Source organism: Cyprinus carpio, chromosome A8 (genome assembly GCF_018340385.1).
Source record: "Cyprinus carpio isolate SPL01 chromosome A8, ASM1834038v1, whole genome shotgun sequence".
NCBI lineage: Eukaryota > Metazoa > Chordata > Actinopteri > Cypriniformes > Cyprinidae > Cyprinus > Cyprinus carpio.
Genome location: NC_056579.1, coordinates 25,457,931 through 25,484,015, shown reverse-complemented (window position 1 = coordinate 25,484,015; position 26,085 = coordinate 25,457,931). Strand labels below are relative to the sequence as shown.

The window sequence follows — 26,085 nt, the reverse complement described above, 5'->3', positions numbered from 1 at the left end:
ACAGCTAGAGTTTCAAGCTTCATTTCCTGTTAGATCTGAAGCAGTAATAACCTTTGTTCGTTTTTCGAGGCGTGTTTGTGCTGGAAGGGCCTTTTATGAGTGCATGGTTATAAACGAACGTCTTTTTATTTTTTTATGACACTTCACTTTAACCGAATAAGCCACATCATTTGAGCTATTTATCAAGTCTGTAGCACAGCCCTCCGCAGGTTAATAACCGCAATAATAATAATAATAATAGATTAGAGATGTTCACTGAACTCAACGGGACCTCCACGTCACACGCAGGGAGCCGGTTCGCACGAGCTTCCGGTATCCACACCGTCTAACACAGTGAATCATGGGAGACGAGTTATTGCCCCATTTCTGACATTACAAAAGGCGTTGGACTAAACTACATCTCCCACAAGAAGCCTCTCCTCACTCCAAGGAAAGCCCGTTCTGTCAGAGCCTTCGCTAAGCTCCAGCCTCTTCTTCTGCTCTCCGTGTTATTGAGGAGGAGCGGAGAGGAGGCGGAGGATCCGCGGGCATGGAGTAAAGCACCAGCTCCTCTACCCCTGGACAGACGGAACCGCACGAGCAGCAGTATACCGGCGGAGGCGGACAAGAGCGCGGTCATGCTGCACGCGCGCACAAGAGTCTGAAAGCGTCCGCCGTTAAAGATGTCCGCGGAGCAGCAGCGCGACCTGACGCGGGCGGAGGTGCAGCGGCTGTCCCGGGAGCTGGCCGAGACCACGCGGGAGAAGATGCAGGCGGCGGAGTACGGGCTCGCGGTGCTGGAGGAGAAGCAGCGGCTGAAGCAGCAGTACGACGAGCTGGAGGCGGAGCACGAGAGCGTGCGCCAGGAGCTGGAGCAGCTGCGAGAGGTGCGTTCACGGATGACCTTGTGCTGTTTCTGAACATGGTGCAGTTTGTGGGAAATACTGCGAATCCGACGATTCCCTTTTCAGAAATGTATCACTATGATGTCCCACAATTCTGTGCGCGCGGCGGTTGTTATGAATGGATTGGGAAGAATAAAATGTTTTCTGATGGAGCATAAATTCATACATTTGATTCTGCTTCTAGCTTTGTAGTGATTTAATATTTGCTTGATCAGGACTGAAGCGAATGAATAGTTGAGGGTCATTATGTTGTTAGTCTGTAACCAGTCGTGGTCAAAGTGCTGCCTGAGTTTTATTGTGTAGCAGCTGTAGTGGATGTCACTCATTATTCTTCTGTCACACCATTATTATTATTTCCCACAGGTCATCAGTGGTTTAACTGGTGTGCTGTAATTCTTTCAGCTCAGGAGTGATTGTGAAATCAGACGGGCTTGGTTTTGAATTTTTGCGGGAGCCTCTGTCCCCGCCTGAAGAGGAATGAGATGGAAATAGATAAACAGACCTCTGTCTCTCATCACACTGAGTTTCCACAGCACCGTGTCGGCACGCACGGAGAGATGGGACGCTTCGGGGGTTTGCTGAAATGAGGAAGTGCTGGAGGTCGACCAGCAACAAAACCAGTTGATTCTAGTCTGAACTTTCCTGATTCTTTGTTGTTGTTGTTGGAGGTTGAGTAACTGTCCTTTTTGACATTTCTGAAGGTTACACTTTCCGTCTCCATTCACCAGCTCCGTCCGGTCATTGATGAGTCAGTGTGACCTACAGCATGTTGTTGTGAGGGTCAGTTAGTTTAACTAAACAAACAAGGTTATTAGTTGGGTGCAGAAGCTTTCTTTCAAACATACGGCCTTTTCAAGAAAATGATCTATTTACAGTTTAGTGATCATTTGTGAACAGGACCTGTTTGAAAACACTGGTAAATCAGCTCTGGCAGTGTGCTGACTGAGAAGAACATTACCTGGAAGTTACTGTTGTGATGCTTGGGTGAAAAAAAACAAAAACCCACCTTAGATTATCAGGATCAGGGCAGATGAGATGTGGATGTGCAGGTGTCAATCAAATATGTTACTCTGCACTGTTTGCGATGACTGTGACTAATAAGAATAATGCTGTCCAATTGGACAGACGGTCAAAATCAAGTGCTTCGCCTCATCTGGACAGAAGATAACGAGTCTGCTGTGTAGCTGGTGTCAGAAGTGAGCTTCACAATGTGCCTGTGTTCATGTCAACCGTAAACACAACCCACTTGTGAACATGTATATGACAGTTATGGTTTATTATTTAAAAGACTTGAATAATTAGTATTTGGTAACTTCCTCTTGACCACAAAACAGCATAACTCAGCAGTGAGATGATTTAATGGTCTGTTAAAGATTACAGCCGACATGCAGGGTTGTACCCCTATCTTTCGACGCTGGCAGTGCTGCGCTTGGCCAGCCAGTTTTCCCACCCTATAAGCAACTCAGCAGTGCGATGATTTAAGAGGTCTTCTTAAAGATTAACAGCCCTTTGTTTCTTACGCTGGCAGTGCTGCGCTTGGCCAGCCAGTTTTCCCACCAAATACAAAAGATAAAAGATCCTTTCAAACCTGTCAGTTGCTGCTCTTCGACGCAGCGCACTCTTGCACCAGACAGCACATCCCACCCCACACCATAACAAAACAACAACACTTCAGCCAACAAAGAGCTCTTCATCCTCTTTCAAACAGTCAAGCTCTTTATCCGTCTCTAGAGTGCCACAATGAAAATAAATCGGCTAAATTAGTCATCGTGTTTATAAAACACAATATCTCCCCTTTCTATAGAACATGTCCCACAAAACAACAAGCTTATCACCCCACAGTTTGTGGGAGGTTTGTTTTGGAGCGGTTCAGCTATTCTGGGTAACACTGTACAGAGCCAGCTTTAGAGACTGTATGTGCATCCACAGCAGCACAGTGACTTCTATCAGCGTTACAGTATATACTGCAGTATGTTTAATCTTGAAATTCAAATACTAAGTATTAATAAATTTAAAAGAATCTCAAATGAAAAATCCTGAAAATCCTATTTTTGGTTTTGGAACACTTTACGAATGTACTTCCTCTTATTTGATGATTGTCTGTTTTTATTTAGAACTCGATGGACAAAGAGCAAGAGATTAAACACGAGTTCAAACCTAAAACCTCCAAACAGTCAAAGTAAAAACAGATTGAAGCTGTTGTAAAATAGTTGACGTACACACACCTTTGATGGAAATTAGTTGAATACTATCATGTGGCAACCGTTGTGACATCACTAGGAGGCCATAATCCACATAGGCTGCGTTCACACTGTCAGTTTTTGGGATTGACAACCGCATGTACTTACAGCTGTGAGTCTCGAAATGTCCCGTTCACACAGCAGCTTACAGTAGCGTCTCGAATACTGTCTGTATGAACGTGCAGCGCGAGTCAAGCCCATGTTCCCTACCAGTAACCATAGCAACAGTGACCGAAGCACACGGTAAACACGTGTTTGTGCAGCAGAGCGGCTCTCTCTTGCACTGTATGGCGTGACAGAGAACCAGTCGTCCAGTCCTGTTCTGTTCACACAGCGCAGGGTTTCAGAGAATGCAGTTGTGAGTCCTGAAAATTTATGGGTGTGAGTTCGGTTAAAGGATGCGGTTGTCACGCCTGAAAATAACCACACTGTGTGTGAACGTAACCGAATTAAGGACTCAAACACAGGACTGACAACCGTATTCTGCTGCTGTGTGAACATAAGGCCATAAACTCCATAGAAACACCATGTTCTGTCTAACATCTCCCTTCATAACAACATCTTTCTTTTGGGGGATTTTCTTCAGCTACTCCTCATTGTATTGGTTTTGCTGTGACATAAAGAAGCTGCACAAACACCTCCAGCGGTGTATAAATGATGCAGGTCTAGCAGAATCTCGACTAGTGGACACATGTCTACCATCACACGGTAAATAGTGTTAAACCGCCCTAACCTCGGGAGAACTTGGGTTGGGAGATGTGGCAAAAATATCTCCTCACAAATGATTCACAATCTCATTATGATTCTTTCTCTTTTTGGGTAGATTTCGAAATTACCGAGCAGTACAAATTAATTTCCCAGTTTTAAAAAATATAGCCCTACAAAGCAACAAAACAAAAGAAAAAAAGAATGAGAGACATATAATATAATAATATAAGAAATCTTATTTTACTTAATTTTATTTCATGATTTTTTTCTTTGTTATTAAAAATAAGACTAAGAAAACTTCTGTTTCATACCGACTTTAAAGAAACAGCAGTCTATTCCTGCTGTCTGTGTTTTTAATGTTAAACAACAAAAGACAAGGAAATCACTCACTGCTCTTGATTGAATGGCTTTTGTAACTTCAACAAGGATTGATCTTTAATTTATACAGTGAAATATGCAATATGATATATGTTATTTTACATTTGTTTACTTCAAAATTTCTGGGCCTTAAAATTACTGTTAAATACCTGAAAACATTATTTTATTTATATCTTTGCTCTGTTGTTTTTGTGTTGTTGCATTTAGTTTGATGATTTGTTATTATTTTATTTATTTTTATTTGACCATTATTCCCTGAACATAGCACATACCGAACCAAACCGAACTGAACCGAACCCTGACCCTAGATCCGTGAACCGTACGGAACTGAACCATGAGCAATCTGAACCGTTACACCCCTAATTAATACGGGAATATATTTTAGATGAACATTACAGTTAATACTGAAGAACACATTGTTGATCATTAATACTGATTAGATGGTTTTTGTGAAGTGCTGTGATTGACTTCTCCAGGAAAAATCGCCTTGTTGCTCTGGTTAGGATACAGTGTTAGAATTTAAAAATTCTGTTATTTTTAAAAACTTAAATAAGCATGAATGAAATGTACAAGAAATACTACAGTGATGATGATGTTGATGATGATGGGAGTTTTATTTTTCTTCATTTCTCAATACCTTTACTCTAGATTTTTTCTAGCTCTGTAACCACCAGTATCTCAAACTCAAAAAATTTTACAGCAGAAAGCTGCCGTAGAGATTTAAATGTGTGCAAATTTCAGCTTCCTATATATCTACCAGAGATCAATCAACCCAAAAATAGATTGCACTTTCACACCCTCATAAAATAAAAGGTTTGAGAGAGTTCTCAAACCTGAATTCTGGAATGTTCTGCATGTACACTTCTCCAAGTACCCCCTAAAAGAGCTGAGACTCCAGTCTTTCTTATTGTAAACTGATCCTAAAAGTGGTTACTCTTAAAGGGTTACTCCTTAAAGGGATACTCCATCCCAAAATGAAAATTTTTCTTGATAACTTACCCTCATGTCCTTTCCAAACCCGTAAAAGCTTCGTTCATCTTCGGAACACAATTTAAGATATTCTGGATGAAAACCGGGAGGCTTGAGACTGTCCCACAGACTGCCAAATAAATAGCAGTGTCAAGGTCCAGGAAAGTATGAAAAGCATCATCAGAATAGTCCATCTGTCATCAGTGATTCAACTGTAACGTTATGAAGAGAGGAGAATACTTTTTGTACACAAAGAAAACAAAAATAACGACTTTATTCAACAATTTCTCTCCTCTGTGTCATATTTGTCAAAATGGCACTACGCTGATTTGGAGAGACAGAGGAGAGGAATTGTTAAATAAAGTCGTTATTTTAGTTTTCTTCGATGGCAGATGGACTATTCTGACGATGCTTTTCATACTTTCCTGGATCTTGACACTGCTATTTATTTGGCAGTCTATGGGACAGTCTCAAGCCTCCCTGTTTTCATCCAGAATATCTTAAATTGTGTTCTGAAGATGAACAAAGCTTTTAAGGGTTTGGAATGACATGGGGGTAAGTGATTAATGACAATATTTTCATTTTGGGGTGGAGTAACCCTTTAATCCTTACATTCAGACTTAAGTTCTAAATCTAAGGAATGTTTTGTCACATTTGGATTTGTCTCATATTTGATGAAGTTTGCATCAAAGATTGTGCTATTGTCCTGTTTATTAATGTGAAGCTGCTTTGAAACAGTCTGTATTTTATAAAGCGCTATGAAAATAAAGGTTACTTGACTTGGTGCTGAAGTGGTTCTATATGTAGTGTTTGCATGGTATAGCGCTTGTTTTCTCTAATCTTTGTATCCTCCTTCCATTACACAGGCGTTCGGACAGGCCCACTCCAACCACAGGAAGGTGGCGGCTGACGGCGAGAGCCGCGAGGAGTCGCTCATCCAGGAGTCGGCATGTAAGGAGGCGTATTACGAGCAGCGCATGCAAGAGCTGCAGTCTGAGCTGCGACAAGCACGTAACATCCTGACCAACGTCCAGTCAGAGAACGATCGGCTCGCCACCATCACTCAGGAGCTCCGAGAGGTCAGTCTGAGCACTCGAGCCCTGGAAGTGATCCAGAAGCATAAAGAGAGTCGTCTGCTGTCCAGTCACTCCCGCGGCACACCGACCGGTCCGTGCAGCGCCGATGCATCCCGAACCAGCCTAAACGCACCATCAGCAGTGGTGCACTGCTATTGATGTTCATGGCTTTGCAAACCTACATCGGCATCCAAACACAACGAATCCAACATGTTCGTGTTTAGCTGCTATTTAAAAAATGTCAGTCAAAAGTTTCTGTTCGTCTTGTTGGTCATGGTAACCCCGCCCCCAGCCCCAGACACAATTACTATTTCTCCGAACCAGCACTCGAACTATCTTGGTGGAAAAGAAGTACAGTACAGACCAAAAGTTTGGAAACATTACTATTTTTAATGTTTTTGAAAGAAGTCTCTTCTGCTCATCAAGCCTGCATTTATTTGATCAAAAATACAGAAAAAAACAGTAATATTGTGAAATATTATTACAACTTGAAATAATAGTTTTCTATTTGAATATACTTTTAAAAATAAAAAAAAAAAATAATTTATTCCTGTGATGCAAAGCTGAATTTTCAGCATCATTACTCCAGCCTTCAGTGTCACATGTAACATCCAGTCTATCACATGATCATTTAGAAATCATTTGAATATTCTGATTTATTATGAGTGTTGGAAACAGTTCTGCTGTCTAATATATTTGATGAATAAAAGGTTAAAAAGAACTGCATTTATTCAAAATAAAAAATAAAATTCTAATAATATATATTCTAATAATAAATTCTCTTTACTATCACTTTTTATCAATTTAACACATCCTTGCTGAATAAAAGTATTGATTTTATTTAAAAAAAGAAAGAAAAAAAAAATTACTGACCCCAAATTACTGACCAGTAGTGTATATTGTTATTACAAAATATTTATATTTTAAAAACATAGCTTCTTTTTTTTTTGTTTACTTTTTATTCATCAAAGTATCCTAAAAAAGTATCACATGTTCTGAAGAAATATTAAGCAGCAGAACTGTTTCCAACTTTGATAATGAATCATCATATTAGAATGATTTCTAAAGGATCATGTGATAATGATCCTAAAAATTCAGCTTTGCATCACAGAAATAAATGAATTTAAAGTATAATAAATTTAAAAACAATTATTTTAAATTGTAATAATATATCACAAAATTACATTTTTTCTGTATTTTTGAGGAAATAAATTCATACCAAAAGATCATAAAACAAAGTTTTAAAAGACAAATATAAGATAAATGTTGTCAAACATTATATCATTAATGATAAAATCATAATCGATCTATATATATAGTTTATGATAATTTCATAATTGTTGTTTCAATGATATGCGAGCTGACCATTCACAAATCAACCTATTTCAATCTTAATAAACCAAAATCAATCACTATGGGGGAGGGGGGGTTATAAACTCCTACCCACAACTGTATCGCAATTCGTTTAACATCTCAACCTATTTGTATTGTTGCATATTTGTATCTGCAGCATTGACAGATGGTGTGAGGTGAGTGAGGATTTGGGAAAAGAAAGAGACTGTGTGTTCAGTGGCACAGTCCTCTGGACGGGATTAATGAAGTGAAATGAGTTTTTGCGTGTGGTTCAGCAGATGGGGCAAAGACGGAGAGATAGAGACGGATATATACAGATTGATTAAAAAAAAGAAACAAGCACAAACAAAAAAAGTGTGGTTGATTAGAGCGAGACATGCAACCATTCACAACCCTGTGTGTAGAGGGTTGATTCAGAGGAAGATTACTTTCTGAAAGAAATGAGTATGGTAATTCAGCAAAGACAAATTTAAATGGATCAAAAGGGAACGTAAAGACATTTTTAATGTTACAGAAATTGCTAGTTCAAATATGTGACCCTGGACCACAAAACCAGTCGTAAGGGTCAATTTTTGAAATTGAGATTTATACATCATCTGAATAAATAGGCTAAGCTTTGCATTGATGTCTGGTTTGTTAGGAGGACAATATTTGGCCGAGATACAACTATTTGAAAATCTAGAATCTGAGGGTGCAAACAAATCAGAACATTGAGAAAATCACCTTTAAATTTCTACATTTTTTATATATATATATTTACGGCAGGAGATGTACAAAATATCTCACGGAACATGATATTTACGTAATATCCTAATGATTTTTGCCATTAAAGAAATATTGGTAATTTTGACCCATACAATGTATTTTTGGTTATTGCTACAAATATACCTCTGCGACTTATGACTGCTTTTGTGCTCCAGGGACACACATATGCTGTTCTTTCTATTCACCAAAGAATCCTGAAAACAAATATATCACAGTTTCCACAAAAATATAACTTTTCAACATTGATAATAATCAGAAATGTTTCTTGAGCAGCAAATCATCATATTAGAATGATTTCTGAAGATCATGTGACGCTGAAGACTGGCTGAAAATACAGCTGCACATCACAGAAATAAATTACATTTTACAGTATATTCACACAGAAAATAACAGTTCTAGCAATCTGCAAAAAAATTAAGAGATTAAATCTAAGAGACCAACATCTCTGCTGTCTTACAGAGCAGTCAGATGGTGGAGCTGCAGAGGTCTCGCCTGCGCGACGACATCAAGGAGTTCAAGTTCAGAGAGGCTCGTCTGCTGCAGGACTACAGCGAGCTCGAGGAGGAGAACATCACCCTGCAGAAGCATGTTTCTGTCTTAAAACAGAGCCAGGTGACTTTCAGCTGCTGAGCCATCAGCCTTCGAATTAAATCTCAGTTCCATCAGTGCAGTTTCTGCTGGAGACAGTGGAGATGTGGCATTACTCACAGTGTGTGTGTGTGTGTGTGTGTGTGTGTGTGTGTGTGTGTGTGTGTGTGTGTGTGTGTGTTTTTATCTTTTAGTGTGAGTCTGAGTGTATGAAACAATAAGTCCGTAGTATGTAGGTTGAGTTTGAGGGTCTGAAACATGAAATCCGTCGTCTGGAGGAAGACACCCAGTTTCTGAACAGCCAGTTGGAAGATGCCATCCGTCTGAAGGAGATCGCTGAGAGACAGCTTGGGGAGGCGCTGGAAACCATCAAGACTGAGAGGGAGCAGAAGGCAAGAGATGATTTTCTTTCCTTTTTATGTTGTTAATATCATTATTATTATTATTATTTACAGCTAAGTATTATTATAGATGTTATATTAAGGTTAAGCTGGAAATCGAGAACAGGTTCCATTAATATAAATAAATACTGTCTTTCTTATATTGTCACCGAATCAGTCAAAAGTATTCATAGGCTGGAGAGACTTGTCAATGACTACAAACTCGTTAATCAACTAGAAAAAAAAATCTGTGTTGGAGGGAGTTATAAATAATTTGACACATTGTTACTTTTACCTCAGGAAGTCATCTCAATGACTACAAACTCGTTAATCAACTAGAAAAAAAATCTTGATATGATATATTTTCAAAATGTATGCAGTATATTACACATTCATTATATTTGCTCTTAACCTGTCGTCTTCATTATTTAATATATGTTTGATTAAATCTGTAGAAACCTAGTTATATCATTAAAAAGTTATTGCCTTGTGTGCAGCTTAAATGTTTGTGTTTTGGTAAAAAAAAATATTTTGCTGCATCACTAGTCAGGTCATCTTTATTTATAGCTCTTTATACAATAGGGATTATTTCAAAGAAGCTTCACTGTAATAAATGGGGAAAAGTAACAATTAATGATGCAAACTTTATATTTGCCTCAATTATGAGGCAAATCAACATAATGCCATAAAGCAGCTCTAATAAGACTATAGTGTCATTAGCTCAAGTCAGTTCAGTGTTGATTCAGTTCAGTTCAATAACTGTAAAGTTCATCAATTTCACAAGTTCAGCAATCAGCAGCTCTCCTGAAAGCAATAGTGTGCTTGTTCAGTTCAGTTTTGTTCTTGTCCAATAGTGTCAGTGCAGTCAAATTGATAATACTATGAAATATGAAGTCTTAATATTATATGCATAATATACTTAGTTTTTTAAACAATACTAAACGTACCTCGAGTAGTATAACTGTCAATGAACACTGTGTAAACCGCTATATAAATAAAATGGACTTGACGATGTGAAATGATTGTAGTATGGACCCTGTTATTGTGGAGGTGGGGTGCGTTCATGAATGCAGTCACAAAGGAACTGGAGACCTTAAGTGGAATCAGGAAAAAAATCCCTATAAAAAAATCTACTTTGCATTTTTAGGCACATTTCGAATCATCTGAATGCAAACATTGCATCTACTAACAACTTGTGTGCCATTTACTTTTCTGTCTTTTGGACGTTTTTGGTTAACACAAGAAAAACAGTCCTAGATTTACATCGAAGGACTTGACTTGAGGATGGTTGAAACCACCGAGAACACCTCTCTAGTTGCTTAGCAACATGCTAAAACCCACTCAGAACACCCTAGAAACCAAATATCAAGGCCATGGCAACCACCCACAGCACCGGAGTTTAGCAGTTTCTTCTGAAAGTGTTTGTATGCTGTAGTCCACCCTGAGGTCTGATTTAATGATGTTTGTTGGGCTCCATTAATCCAGGCCGCCTTAAGAAAGGAGTTGTCGCAGTACATGACCATCGGAGACTCGATGTACCACAGTCCCTTGAGCATCTCCCTCGATGGGCTGAAGTTCAGCGACGACACCTCGATCGAGCCCAACAACGACGAACCCCTCCACGTCTACGAGAATGGCTTCGACAAGATCGCCAACAAAGACAACCGTGTTTCCACGCCCAAAAAAGGAGAGCTGTTCCACCCTTCCTCCAGCCTCGTGGACAATCTGCTGAATGAGCTCAACATCTCAGAGATAAAAAAAATCAAAAAACATCCACAGCATGTAATTCTATGTTAGAATGCGTTTATAACGTGCGATGCATGGTGTGTAGTTCTGTGTTTGATTGGCTGACAGCTGGGCTGCGTAAATCCTGTTAGTGGAAGTGGCATTTAGTGCATCTGACACAATGAGCTGTCAGTGCAGCCATCTGTCAGGAAGTCAAATTAGGAACTCTGACCTTTCATGGGTCGTCTCCTTGCATGCTGCGGTGTCCAGCGGAGATGTCTGCAAAGCCGTAGGAGCAAAATGAGAGTGCTGCTGCAGCCAGCAGCACCTTCTAGCCATTATGGTAATCAGACCCTCACGTAGCCCTCATGACCGCTGAACACTGCTATTGATCAATCAAGAAATCATTCCAGACTCAATAAAAGAGCAGCTGAAACCAGCTGAGATGATGTGATTTTCCATACGAGCACCTCAAGTGAACAACACCCAAACGTATGTGATCAGCTTTTATTTTTGCATACATTTTTTATTACAAGCGATTTTCTTAAGTAACATGAAACCCCTTCATAAAAAAATCTCCATATGAGAATGAATTTGCTTTAATATCAAATGAAAGGCTCGTGCTTTGAGAATGTGAAATCAGACATTTTGTGCAAAAGGTTTCACATCAATAATGTCACAAATTAGCTTATTTCAGCTAAGACATCAGAGAAGTTGAAAAGTGAACAATCAGTTTCTTTTTACATCATCATAACATTCTGTGTTGAATCCCAAGGCTTTGAATGTGGCCTCAAACACAAAGAAAATGAAAGATCACCCCAGTGCACAACCGTTGGGTTTTGTGTTCCACTCACTGTAAGTGGCATGAACAACACAGACAATTAAATTGTTAACCTCAAACCACAGTACCCAGCCCAAACTTCATATCGGTGATATAGACAGGTTTTTCCATCTCAACACACAGAAGTTTAACACATATCACACAACACTAACACATACAACACACACCACTGCTTGTTTCAGCATGTCCTGCTTTTACTGAATTATAAATGAAGGATACTGCAGATGTTCAGCCGGTTTCTGCAGGTCTTTTTTACACAAGTAATTAAAGGGTAATGGAAATCTTTAAATGAGTCATTACATTTTATTTTCTTGTTCTTTAAAAGGTCTTTAAAAAGTCTTAAATGTACTTTCACAAAACCTGTAGAATAAACCATGCATGTGTCCTGCAAAAACTCAAAACTCACTGAAATGAGTTCCCCTGGTGTGTTGACTGAAGTCAGGTTTTTAGTTCATGCATTTGACGCTGCAACAATGCAACCTTCATGCAATCAGAGTGGACTGCATTCGACTGAGCTGAGTGAAGAATGACACTGGGCTCAAACAGATGATGTGGTAGTAATGAAAAGATTGATGTCGCGTGTGTCTTTGTGTGTTATTCAGGTGGAGCGGGAGAAGGTGACGCTGCTGTCGAGCCTGCAGGAGTCTCAGAAGCAGCTGGAGCAGGCTCATGGAGCGCTGTCTGAGCAGCACGAGAAGGTCAGCCGTCTCACCGAGAACCTCAACGCCGTCCGCAAACTCCAGGCCAGCAAAGAGCGCCAGTCCGCTCTGGACAACGAGAAAGATCGCGACAGCCACGAGGACAGCGAATACTACGAGGTGGACATCAACGGATGATTTTAAAGGAAAAAAAATCTAATCTTAGAATGTGGATACGACGTGGATTTTTTTTTTTTTTAGATATTTTTTAAAAATGTAAAGGGAAAAAAAAATCTAATCTTAGAATGTGAACCAGTCGATAAATATATTTTCATTCAATGCCTAAAGTATCCAATTAAAAATGGACTCTTTTGTGTACTATGTATTAGGGCTGCGCAATTCATCGAATTTCTAATCGCAGTTACAGTTGTGGATGCCGCAATTACGTAATCGTTCAAAGCGGCAATTAAACGTTCAAAGTCCACTTATATTATTCTGCGTGCTTAAGATGCGTTTTTTCTTTCTACATGTTATCTTAAGGGTTTTCCCCATTATTTTAATTTTAGTTTTAGTATAACATTCTAATACCATTCATATTTTTAGTTGTTTATAATTTAAAGAAGAAACCAAACCGATGTATATTTGACATTTGAGGCTTAAGCACTAAAAGTTTTTCAGTTAAGAGTGTTTTCAGCTTGATTATTTTCATATAAAAATACGGCATGCAGTTGCATCAAACAATGGTATAAACCTCATTCAATGTAAATTGTGATAATCATAATTAAAAATCGCAATTACAGTTTCAAAGGAATAATCGATAATTGATTTTTGTCATAATCGTGCAGCCCTACTATGTATTTTGTTTTTCTTTTGAGCACAAGGCTGAAAGAAAAGGGCCCTTTGAACTACAGACATAATAACTCGTGATTGGAGACTAAAATATTCCACAAACATTCACACTTTTGTGTTTTATATAAAATGCAGAGTTTATCTCCTCTACCAATATTCTTTTGTCTCTGTTCTGCATTATTGACATTTGTATTAGACACCAGACTCTTTACTCAAATCACAAAACAGAGATTCTGTATTCCTCAAAATGAATCAACGTTACAGGGAAATGCTAACACTGAACGTTGTTTCATCATAATCCATTAAATAAAGTGATTCAGTTCCTCATGAAAATGCTGGCTCGCATATCTATTTCTATGAACTAAATTCCTTCAGACCAGTGAATATTGGTTTTGTTAAAAATGTAATCACACTCTGTTGCAATCATTTGTAAGTGTGAGTTGATTCTTTAAAAATGTAATCACACTCTGTTGCAATCATTTGTAAGTGTGAGTTGATTCATTTAGTATGCTGCAAAAGGTTTCCTGTAAATTCACATTGTGATGTTACAGCTTGGCATTGTATCGATTAGTAGTGTCAGTCTGAGATTGGGCATTTTAAAGTAGAATCGATTCTGAGGTAGTTAACTGTATGTGAATTTAAAGTCACAGCAGTATTCTGCTTGCTTCCAGGTCCTTTCACAGCACAGTGGGCTAAAATGTTTACATTGCATCTATACTCAGCCAAATGCAGAAGCGCAAAGCAAGAAAGCCGATGTGCAAGTACATTTAAATGGTTACATTACTCAGCCAAATGCAGAAGCGCTCTTCTTTCAATCAATTGGAGAGAGAATCAAGAAGAATTAATCCACGAATCGTGATGGATCGATTTATAATCCCAGCCCTAACGCTGATTCGTTTGATACCACAGGTCGCTGTGTCTGAGGCAAGTCAACTGAAGGAGGAGCTCAAAACGTTAAAGGCAGAACATTCAGCCTGTCAGTCCCAGTATAAGGAGGAGCGGGCACAGCTGGAGAGCCAGGTTGCATCTTTAAGCACACAGGTCACTTCTCTGGAGCGCAGCAGCAGAGCCGACCGCGAGCAGCTGGCACGGCTGGAGAAAGAGCTCCGTCAAGCCAGCGAAGTGGCAGGCGAATCCCAGGGCAGCCTAAACATTGCACAAGACGAGCTTGCCACCTTCAGCGAGGAGCTAGCCAACCTCTACCATCACGTGTGCATGTGCAACAACGAAACGCCGAACCGCATCATGCTCGACTACTACCGCGAAGGTAAGGCTGGCGTTAATGGCACACAGAACACAGGCTGGGGCAGCCCTGAGGGTCGCGGCCGCCGCTCTCCCATCCTGCTGACCCGCGGCCTCTTCCCCAGCGACGGAGCTTCGTCTCCGGTCTCCTCCGTCCCGTCCCCGGTGGCTGATCCCCGCAAAGAGCCCATGAACATCTATAACCTGGTGGCTATCATCCGTGACCAGATCAGACACCTGCAGCTAGCGGTGGACCGCACCACCGAGCTCTCGCGCCAGCGCATGGCTTCCCTTGAGCTGGGTCTCGGGGCGGACCGAGACCAGGAGGCCAGCGTGGAGGAGATCCTCAAACTCAAATCACTCCTCAGCACCAAGAGGGAGCAGATAGCCACGCTGAGGACCGTCCTGAAGGCCAACAAACAGGTTAGCATTTCACCCTCATTGCTAGTGGGTCTTAACTAGTGTTTCTTCATGTCTTTGCATTCATTTAAAATGACACCAGGACCCCCAGAGCTATGGTTTGTGTTTGACTCTTTGTTTTTATGGAAAGTAATGCATTGTTACTGTTGTGTTACTGTTTGTCACCTGGGCTGGGCTTGCTTATTTGTCTTTAATAACAAAAACCCCAAAAGTTTTAAGGCATGATGATATTAAGACATTATTAACATTAACAAGCTGCTAATTGCCCGTGTGTTTGTTGTTGTTGTTTTTCAGACCGCTGAGGTGGCGCTGGCCAACCTGAAGAGCAAATATGAGAACGAAAAGGCCATGGTGACTGAAACCATGATGAAGCTTCGCAACGAGCTCAAAGCCCTAAAGGAGGACGCGGCCACTTTCTCCTCGCTCAGGGCCATGTTTGCCACGCGGTATGAGACGCACACTCCTGCAGATCTATGAAAACACACATTAGCAACAGTTATTTGACCTTATGACACTGTTTTACCTTCTCTGTTCTCATACAGTGTTTGCTAAATTTAGAGCCCAGTTTGATAGATGGGGCACTGGACCTGAGTTTTGTATGTTGCCTGTAAAATGAAAAATATAAGGACAGAACTAATAACTAAAAACAATCATGCTTTCACTGTATTTCACTATTCAGTTTGGTTACCAGTAACATTACATATTTTGTCTTTTAACAGTAAAGCACTGAGCTGGGAGCAGATATAAACTGATATAAACATCATCTCTCCTCTCCTGCAGTCAGAGAGTATTAGTGCAGAACAGATTATACACCGAAGAAATCAAATACTAAAAGCTTGCACCTCTGTTCACAAAAATCTAGGCTCTACAGCCCTTATTTCTACTTTGTATTTGCCCCGTGAAAACCAGTGTTTGCCTGTAGTATCCAGGCTTTTAACAGTTTGTAGATCATAGACATGTCCTACAACTTTAGTGTGAAGCAAAATTATTAATATACTTAATGTGAAATATACATTTTTTTGCTAAAAATATTAGTATTGTAATGTGGCTCTCTTAGAGCGATATAATTGTTATTACTCTGATTTTAAACAGGTGGAACGTTTAAATTACAATAAAGCTTCCTAAAATATTGAGTATGAATGTGATGTGGGCCTGAGAAATTAGTTTGAACTTTAATAGAACCTAATTGTACTCCCTTTATCAAAACTATTATTATTGCTTATTGCTGATAAGTTTGAAGATGAAAATTCACATAAAAAGTTGCTGATATTATTGCTTATTGCTGATAAGTTAAAAGATTAAAAATAACATAAAAAATTGCTGATAAGTTTGAAGATGAAAATTCACATAAAAAGTGAATATTAGCATTTTATTTTGTAAGTTTACTGTAAAATAATTGTATTTTTAATACTCCCTTTTTATTTTAAAATATAATAGTATTATCACACTTTGTAATTTTATAAAAAAAAAAAAAAAAAATAAAAAAAGCAAAATAAAGATCAACTAAATGTTTACGGCAACCGAAATTGGCTTCTGTCTAAATACAAGCTGAGAAAAAGCAAGAAATAAAAAGCTGGAGATCATGTACATGTGACACATAGAAAAAGACGCAAGAATCTTTTATCATCATTAATAATGTTTAGCATTATTTGTAATTTTATAAAATACTGTTGTTCTATAAAAATAAAAGTAAAAAAGAAAAAAAAAAAAAAAATAATAAGTATATATATAATGCACTGAATGTTCAACAGCTCCATTAATACATTTATTATAACATTCACACAGAGACTGGGATCTGCAATATTATAACATTCACACAGAGACTGGGATCTGCAATATTTTCTAATGTTTTAAAAGAAGTCTGTTCTGCTCAGCAAGGCTGCATTTATTTGTAGAGTAAAAAATGACTGCCTGATTCAAGAAGGAGATCTGATCGCCAAAAGATATTATTTTAGTAACTTATTAATTTTAAGTTTAATTGTGCTTTATTGGTATAATATCTGCTAGAATGGAAAAAAAAATTCAGTGTCAAGTAAATATTTTGAAAGCAAAATCACACTATTTAAATTAAAATAATGCTAAGAAAAAAAAAAAAAAATGCAAAATGGAAAAAAAAAAAATCGAAAAACCATGTACAGTATTCAACCTTCGGCCCAGTGTTTCATTTTGTTCGGCTAGGGCCAAGAATTTTCAATTCGGTGCATCCCTAGTAATATTATTTTTTATAGTTATATTTTATGGGTCACACTATGAGAACCAGCCTGAAAAACCTATGTGCATCCCTGTGTGTGTGTGTGTGTGTGTGTGTGTGTGTGTGTGTGTGTGTGTGTGTGTGTGTGTATGTGTATGTATGTATGTGTGTGTGTGTGTGTGTATTACTGAGAAGTGCCTGATAATGTGTATATCAGTTTTGCTTGTGATATATTACTGAGAAGTGCCTGATAATGTGCATAATTATCACTATTCAAACAATTCCTAATAGTCCCAAAAATAAGCTTCTTTTTCTTGTTATTATTCTTGTTTGTTTTTCCTCTGTTCCCACCATGATGCCACAGGCTCTCAGCTGCTCTGGGCCTGATCCGTGGGGTATTAATATGCTAATAAGGGCAGATTGTGAGACGGGGGGCTGAATTGTCTTTCCCACAGTCTCAAACATCTCTGAAATCACAGCTCAAGCCATTCAGTCATACTGCACCCCAAAATCACTAGAAAGAATTAAATGCATGTGTATATATATATATATATATATATATGCTGTACTTATTGAGTGTGATTCCTAAACATTTTCACCTTCTCAGTCTGTTTCTTTATGGTTCATAGTAACTTTGGTTTGTCTGTTTTTTGTTTCACACTCTTGTCTCTGTTGTGCTTCTCTGAGATGATGTTCATTCCTGCGTTGCTGAAAAACAGCTGAAGTGAATGTGTGTCAAGACGTGTTTCTCAGTAACAGTCTCACACACACTCATACAGCCGCAGATGGGTTCTCACGTGACCCCCGGCCTCTTTTGACCCCTGCGTTTACAGGCGAGGGTTCCCAGGGGACGATCTCTAATGAAGCTGCACTGATTTCTGTTGTGAGGCGCTGTGTCTTTGTCTCGGACGCACACACATTAGTGGGCTCGCGCTAGTTTGTTCAAAGTTCATGCCTGTGAGAAAGTGAGAAATGCTTCACAAACAGGCAGATGGACCAGTGATGGGTAACAGTCAAGTAACATGACTTGAGAGGCTCTGCTCATTTCAGCAAGTTTTCATTAATGATTAATGAAAAAACTATTACTATTAGTTAAAACTATCCTTCCACCAAATAACATGGTTCTTTAATCTTACACAGTTTACTCTCATGATGTGACAAAACTAGATCGTTTACGTTAGAATTAAATGCAATTTTAGAGCCAGAACTTTTCAGAAAGTAGACTACTGTTTTATTTTTGATCTTTCAGATTCTCACGCCTGGTCCTTAGAGAAGCACACCCTTGAGAAAGTCACAGGATTTGTGTTTTATGATGACTGTAGGGTGGTAGTGGCGTGTTGTGTAGTGATTATGGTGTATTGGGTGGTGTTGAGCGTGCGCGGACACGCACTGTGCTTCGAGGTGTAGAGATGTAAGTGCAGGTTCGGGAAGGTGTGGCTCTGTAATCGTTCTGTCCCTTCCATCAGCTGTGAATGCTTTCATCTCCTGACCATTCAACACTCCATTAACATTACCATCTGTTTAAATGACACATGTGAGACAACGTCTTATTTTATTTAAAGATCCCTAAAAATGGCCTAATGAGCAGTGGTTGTATTTCCCATTTGAGTGTCAGGACCATCTACTTTATAAACCTCATGTATGAAAGGGTTAATTTGATCAGGTGCATATATCTTCGTACTAGAGGGTTGAGGCAGATTGAGAGTCTTGGCTTTCTATTACTTAACGGACAGTTTTATCAAAATTTTCATTTGCCAATTTATAAGTGGTGTTGAAACCTGGTATTAAAATGTGTTTTGATCAGCCGGATCACAAACAGCTGCTGTTTTGATCCATCTCTTTTGACCATTTGACCAAATTAACCATGGTTTTGCTACACTGAACATAGTTTAACCGTGGTATTTTGTAGTAAGACTCTGGTTATACAAATGGTAATCAATATGCTATAAACCATGGTTAGTACACGTGTACTATAATAAAACCATGGTTAATGAAGGGAGTGAACACAAAGCAGCAAAACTACGCCAAATGCTGAGGGTTTGCGTTAGAATCAGGAATGGCACAAGAACATTTTGTTTTTTAGCTTCAAACCAGATTTACAATTTCAGCTGGCAAAGTTTAAATCCTGTCTTGTTAGTGTGCTTTAGGAACACGTCCTGTGATCTGTAAGAATTAGGTCAGTAGGTGCAGAGAGGGGTCTTCAGTGGCCGATTCGACAGTTACATGACAAAAGCAGTCTGCAGTCAGACCCCGTTCACACCTGTATTTAGTGTTGTCCACGTGATCCGATCTACAAAAGCACATCTTAAATCCAGGGCCTTATGGAGTATGTTTTTTGTAGTACTAATATATCCCAACCCCCTCTGTGTCTCTCAGCTGTGACGAGTACGTGACTCAGTTGGATGAGATGCAGAGGCAGCTGGCTGCTGCGGAGGATGAGAAGAAGACACTGAACTCCCTCCTCCGTATGGCCATCCAGCAGAAGCTGGCGCTCACCCAGCGCCTGGAGGACCTGGAGTTTGACCCCCAGCTGAACCGACCCGGCGGAGCCAGCGGCCGCTCCAAGACCACCGCCTCCTCACGTGGGAAGCCCACCCACTCCCACGTAAGTCACCCTGCCGCCGCCACCTGCGGGGGTCGAGCCGAGCCCAACGGCCTCCTGGGAACGCCGGTGGTGTTCTGCAGCGAGAAGTACAAGATCTACTGCGACTGAAGCTGCGCGAGCCTCGTCAGCCGTTGTACAAAGCTCCACTCTCGCTCTCTCTTGCTTGCTGTGTGCTAACCCATATCCGTGTGTTTAGGGCTAAATATGGTCATGCCTGCTAGCATCCTCGTAGCCACGTGCATGTTGTAGTGCTAGCTAAGGGCAGAATGAGATAACGTTTAGTCTTATAGGTTCTTAAAGGTGAAGTGTTTCTGCTAGCGGCACCAAACCTAGTTGCACAATTTTACAGCTCAAGGCAGTGTTTCTAGATTAGACGTGAATGAGAGTGCTAGCCATAGGATTGTTGAATTGTGGTCACAAGTCAATAGCCATTCGCCCTTGTCCTCTGTCCATCTCTCTCCTGCCTCTGAAATCAGCAGCCCGTCCAATCAGGTGACTCGTGTGTACATGCCCGACCAAACTAAATATGCAAACCTCCTCCCTGCCTCGTTGATGTGCAGGAAAACTCATAGAAGTATGCCATTTTTGTTTTGTTTTTGCAAGAAAATAGAAATAACATAAAATGAAAATCGACGGGTTGGAGAGTGTGTGTTTTGTTTTAACGATGTCACTCGTGAGGCAGGCGGGAACGACGCGAGTTCATAAATCAGTATGCGCCACGAAGCCAGTGGGCTTCTGACTTGCTTTTTCATTAGATGTCTGGCTGCAGAACTGACAGCTTTAATATGTCTTAGACTCGATTACGTTTACTTGAGCACACACGGCTTTACACGGTGAAGTCATGGTGAAGGGCTTGCTTCATGCTGTCAACTTTCCATTGCAGATGAAACATTAGAGAGGCCTTATCTGTTGTTTCTGTGCTCTAAATAGTGTGGCCGTCTCATTTCAAACAAAAGAATCAAAAACCAAATCTCTCATTCTCTCAAACAAAAAAAAAAAATATACAGTTAATTCTTCTCATACTTTCAAAAAACATCCTGAATCAGCTTTTCATGATAAGATCATATATTCCTAGTTACACTTGACCTTTGCATTAGTAATCTGTATATGATATTAATCTCTCATCTCCATATTGATCACATTCACCGTTTTGTGTTTGCACCGCGTGAAAGATTGACACAACTGAATCGGACGATGCCGAGCTAGGGTTTTTTAGACAAACTGAAATAAAAGTTCATAGTCTATTTGCAAGCTAATGTTGATTAATACATGAATTGCTGCAAATGGGCTAATGAATGGCTTCTCTGAATCGCTGTATTTGTTAATAGCAGTGTTGAATAGGGTTGGGAATCGTTAGAAATTTTCCGGTTCTGCCTAGCGGTTCTGGTTCTGGTTCCGATTCCGGTTCCAATAAAAACATTAAACAACTATTAAAAAAATAGTGGTCAGGAAAAATGCACAATACTCAACTACTCAATGCTCAGTACTGTATATTACTTACTGTCAACTTAATTTAAAGGTTGGCAATGTCAAAATTCGACATCATATAGTATACAAATTTTCAGGTTCTGATTCCGGTTCCATTTAAATGAACTATTATTATGTTTTTTTTTTTACTATTTTACCTTCATTGGTAAGTGTTGCTGGAAGGTAGTAAGTAATGTTGAGTAATGCTAGTCCATCAATCAGCATGTTTCAAAGTTGATGTTTTTTACACTATCAATAACATTTTGCTTTTCAAGCAGGAATAAGCTGGTTGGCCAAATAGTCCCTTAGACCAGAGGGCTAAGACATTTCCCTTAATTAATGAAATATAAACTGTTATACTTAAAACCATGTATACACACACTCCATAAAGCCCATATTTTACAAATAATAATGCAGTCAGGAGATGCTGTGATGCAATGAGTGGTTTCCACATCTTTAAACATTTAAAATGCATTAAAATAAATATTTTCTATCACTTTGTTTATCACTCTTGAAATGAGCTGTACACTAAATAATCTAACCCTCATACTTACATAACATTAGCAGTCTATTTATTTAGTGGTCCAAGTTGAAGTCAGTATGTATGTTAATGACAATATGGGACAAATATAATGTAATTTAGTGGCAGCAGGTGCTGCGCGCGGCCAGTACATGTACAGTCAGACAAAACGGCGTGCACAGTTATCAAAGGCGGGAGTGCAGTACAGTCGTAGGAAACGATGTGTACGGCAGTTAAAATACACGACGCGGTGAGTCTGTGGAATTCACGTCATTGGAAACAATGTGCTCAGTAATTAAAGAGGCAGCACTTCTGTTATTTGGTTTGTGACATCCTTTACGGGAAACCCCGAATTATCAGAACACCGGTGCAAGGCTGCTCACAGCGCTTGGTCACGTGTCGCACCAGAACCATTTTCGGAACCAAAACTTAGAAATTGCTCACGGTTCCGGTTCTTTAAAAAAAAAAAAAAGAACCGGTTCTGAATAAGATTTATTAAGATTTCATGTGTCTTTCACATTCTGTGACATTTTTTAGTCCAGTTAATCTAGCATAGTCTGTTCCCATATGAACCAGTGGTTTGGATCATATGGGAACAGACCATGATCAAAATAGCCAGTTCAAATTTGCTTGATTCAGTTACCGATGAAAAATTAGCAGTCAGGTTATCAGTTGGTCTACGTTTCGCCAAATGTTTCTCCATTGACCAGTAAAAAGCATACAACTCATTAACTTGACTACTTATTTGGCTTGACCTGGTGAGGTTGAGGTTTTTAGTTCTTAGCGAACCTCTGGCTTCCTGCATCCTGTACTTCTCTTCCACACTCACTAACACACGCACCACATCACATCACATGGGCTGTGTTTGGCTTCTGCTGACTAACCCGGGTTTTCCATTGAGTTCTGCTGGAACGCCGCTTGAGCAGATGCAGCCGCTGCGTAACGTTAACCGTAATGCTAACGGCTTTTATTTCTTTGTTCCGATTTGCAGTAACGTTCAGCCTGAGCAGGAACTCAACATTGCACCACTGCCTACAAACCCAGTAAACTGTCTTGGACCTACGAGATGCATTCGGGTTCTTTTTACACACACGGGAAGCCAGAGGTCACAAAGTCCTGAAAACTTTAATGCTTAAAATTCAACTAAAAAAAAAAAATAGATATTGGGCTAATGTTCTTTTCCTCAAGACATTCATCAATGTTTTGAGATTTTGTAAGCTCTGATCTTTTAATATAAGGTTATATTGCTTTTTGTTATATTAGTCTATAGTTTGAGGTGTTCTGGTTTAGGAGTCCATTCACGTATTTTACACTACTATTTTAAGAGTATTCGATTTCATTATGTACGTCCTCTGTATGCAGAGCTCAGCGTCACGTATTCATAACTCATATGATCCATATTCTCCAATCCATAAGATTATCTATGTGTTTTACTGAAATGTTATGTTTCTTACACTGACACATTTTACGGCCACCTTTTAATGCTGGGCTTTCGTCTATTTATTATTACTGTTGTTTTGTCTATATAGGAATATTTCAAAGTGAACAAATAAATAAAAATGTGGCTTAATCTAATCAGAAGGCTTTGGTTAAACAAAACCAGCAAATCGATAAAAATCTGAATGGATTTTTTCGTAACACTTCACAATAACGTTCAAATAACAAACAATGCAGCATTTATTAATCTAGTATCATTATATAGGAATACGTCTTGTAATGTAGTAAAAATTAACATTAGGTCAAATGTGAATTAACAATAAACAAGAGAATTTTCATATATCAACATTAACCTGGATGAATTAAGAACTGTACCTTATTGTAAGTGTTTCAAGCACCTTCGCTCAAGCTTTACATGGATCACTGACCTTCTGCATTCTGTGCAAGAGGAAATGAATTAATTCCAAATTGGAATGCTGTAATTCTCTCTGTCTATCGTGCCAAGTGTGGGTACAACGTTTGGGTCGGTTAAAAGGATCAGAATCGCTGAGACGAGGGTCTGCCCTGCTTTACTTACCTTCAATTTGGTTCGGTTTTCATTTATGATCTTCATTCTGACCATTAGTGCCTTTTTGTTCTTTGAAGAGAGAAGCCTAGCTTAGCATCTAGTTTTTGTATTTTATTTTCCTCACTCCTTAAGAAAGAGCAGCAGACGACTTGTTTTAAACTTAGCAGCAGCAATAAGTACAGAAGACATTTGTTCTGTGTTCAAAGGTGTGAGGATATCAGTTATTAGAGAAATAAAACAGATTGTACTGAATTCGTCAGGTCAGTGATCCTAATAGCAAATTCAGGGGTTTTAGAAAACGTTATGTTTTTCGTAAAATGGTTTGAAGCCAGAATTACTGTTTGCCTCAATATGAACAAAAATTTTGAGACACGAAACCCGTGTGGTGTTTTGTTGTCGGAGACTGGTGTTATTCTAGCTTTGTATGGTGAGGTAGCTGAGGTCATGTGATATTGATAGTATTGTTAACAATTGTGAGAAAGCTTGTGTCCTCTTTCTGTCCAATTGTTTTTTTTTTTTATATATACATTTTTCAATTACAAATTCAGGAAACAGAAAACATGTTGCATCAACAAGCAAAACATATTTTGTTTGTTGAGGCATAAAATTAATAAATACAGTCAGCAAGTGAGGAGAAAGTAAATGAAGTGCAATTAAACCAAAACAAAGTTATAACTGAGGTTTTCTGTTTGCTGGAAGTGATGGCATTGTGATATTCATCTAGCTGTGGAAGCTTATTATTGTGTTCCAGTATTGATCTCTAAGGACCTATAAGTTTGATACCTTTATATAAAATAACATTTGTTTGTTTGTATTCATTTGAAATGTTATAATGTGCATTATTATTTCATACGCATGTTTCTTTCAGCTATGAGACTTGTACACAGAACCGAAAACAAACTTTGAACTCCAAAGATTTGGAAAAAGACAAAAAAAAAAGAAAAAGAGAGGAGAGAGAAATGTTTAGTCTTTAATTGGTCCCTTACTCTTGAACTAACTGAGTTAAAGTATTGTTTTCTAGAGGTGTGTCTGTGTAGAAGGAGTCATGCTGGATCAAGTCAGTAAATACAAATAAATAGTCACTCGGCGCTTGTCCTGTGTGTGATTTTGTCCTATTCTTCTGTTGTTTGTTGTCCATTTGTCTCAGGACTGTTTGTTCTCCAGTGTAAAAGAGACTTTATCATTATCATGGAAATTTCTGTGGTTTATTGATTTAATGAAGGTGAGCACAGTTTGTTTCTGCTTGAATATCCATCTCTGTTGACAGCACTGGTAGTTACATTACCTTACATTCATCTGGATTACATAATCAGTCCCGAAAGTTAAAGGGAGAGTTCACCCAAAAATGAAAATGTCCCCCTGATTCACTCACAAATCCAGTCAAGAGTTATATTCAAAACATCCTGGCTCTTCCAAGCTTTATAATAACAGTAAATGGGTGTTATTTTTCAATAGTCCAAAAGAAGTACTTGTAATTAGAGTGTATTACATTTTAAAATGTTCATGATCATGCTACAGTTAGTTTTTTGTAGATTACGTTACATAACATTATTCAATAGCAGAAAATGTATAATTTATTGATTCACCCCCGTCATCTTTTTCTACATTTTCCTTTCTAAATGAACCTACCACGTGTATACAGTTTGGGAAACCCTGCTGTAATGTAATATTTGAAGCATTTCATGATATCGATAATCAGTAATGGGCTAGAATTTGTAAGTAATTACCCAGCACTGTGATAACCGCCATCCTAACCCTGGTTCTCAATAAAGAATATCAATAATACCAAGGTGAAGCATTGTGCTGAGACAGCTTTTAACCCTGGTTATAGCAGTGTGAAAAGCTCTTTTGTGAGTAGCTTCTGACTGAGTAGCTTCTCAATAAAAGAAATGCGGTTACTAAAGCATTTGGTAACACGTCTTCAGCACTGTCAACCCTAAACTGCCATCTTGTAGTTGACACAACTGTAATGTTCATGGCATCGTCAGAGCAAGTGCTGCAAGAGGCGTTCTTGATCCTGTTCCTCCTCTCACCTCTACTTTCCTACAAGACATAAACACTTAAATAACTAAAAAACATTAAGCATGTTCTAGCAATGTTCTGAGGAGCTAAAAAGGTTTCTGTAAAGTTCCTGTTACAACTCAAATTAAATCAAGGTCAAATGTGTGACACCATACCCCGGTCATTTCCAGAGGACAAGCTCATAAAGAAAGCCAACAAAGTGCTCCAGTGCTTTCCTGC

General features: G+C 39.0%; 1 protein-coding gene across 1 annotated transcript; it reads left to right on the top strand.

Annotated features, from left to right (window-relative positions):
• The first annotated feature begins 295 nt into the window (after positions 1-295).
• zgc:171572 (protein bicaudal D homolog 2) lies at positions 296-20,816 on the top strand. The gene is given in 9 exon segments (XM_019105581.2): positions 296-866; positions 6,046-6,258; positions 8,833-8,985; positions 9,198-9,353; positions 10,827-11,123; positions 12,510-12,785; positions 14,304-15,059; positions 15,351-15,502; positions 19,624-20,816. Coding segments are annotated over 9 exon segments (2,544 nt in total). The 5' UTR covers positions 296-662; the 3' UTR covers positions 19,961-20,816.
• The last annotated feature ends 5,269 nt before the right edge of the window (positions 20,817-26,085 follow it).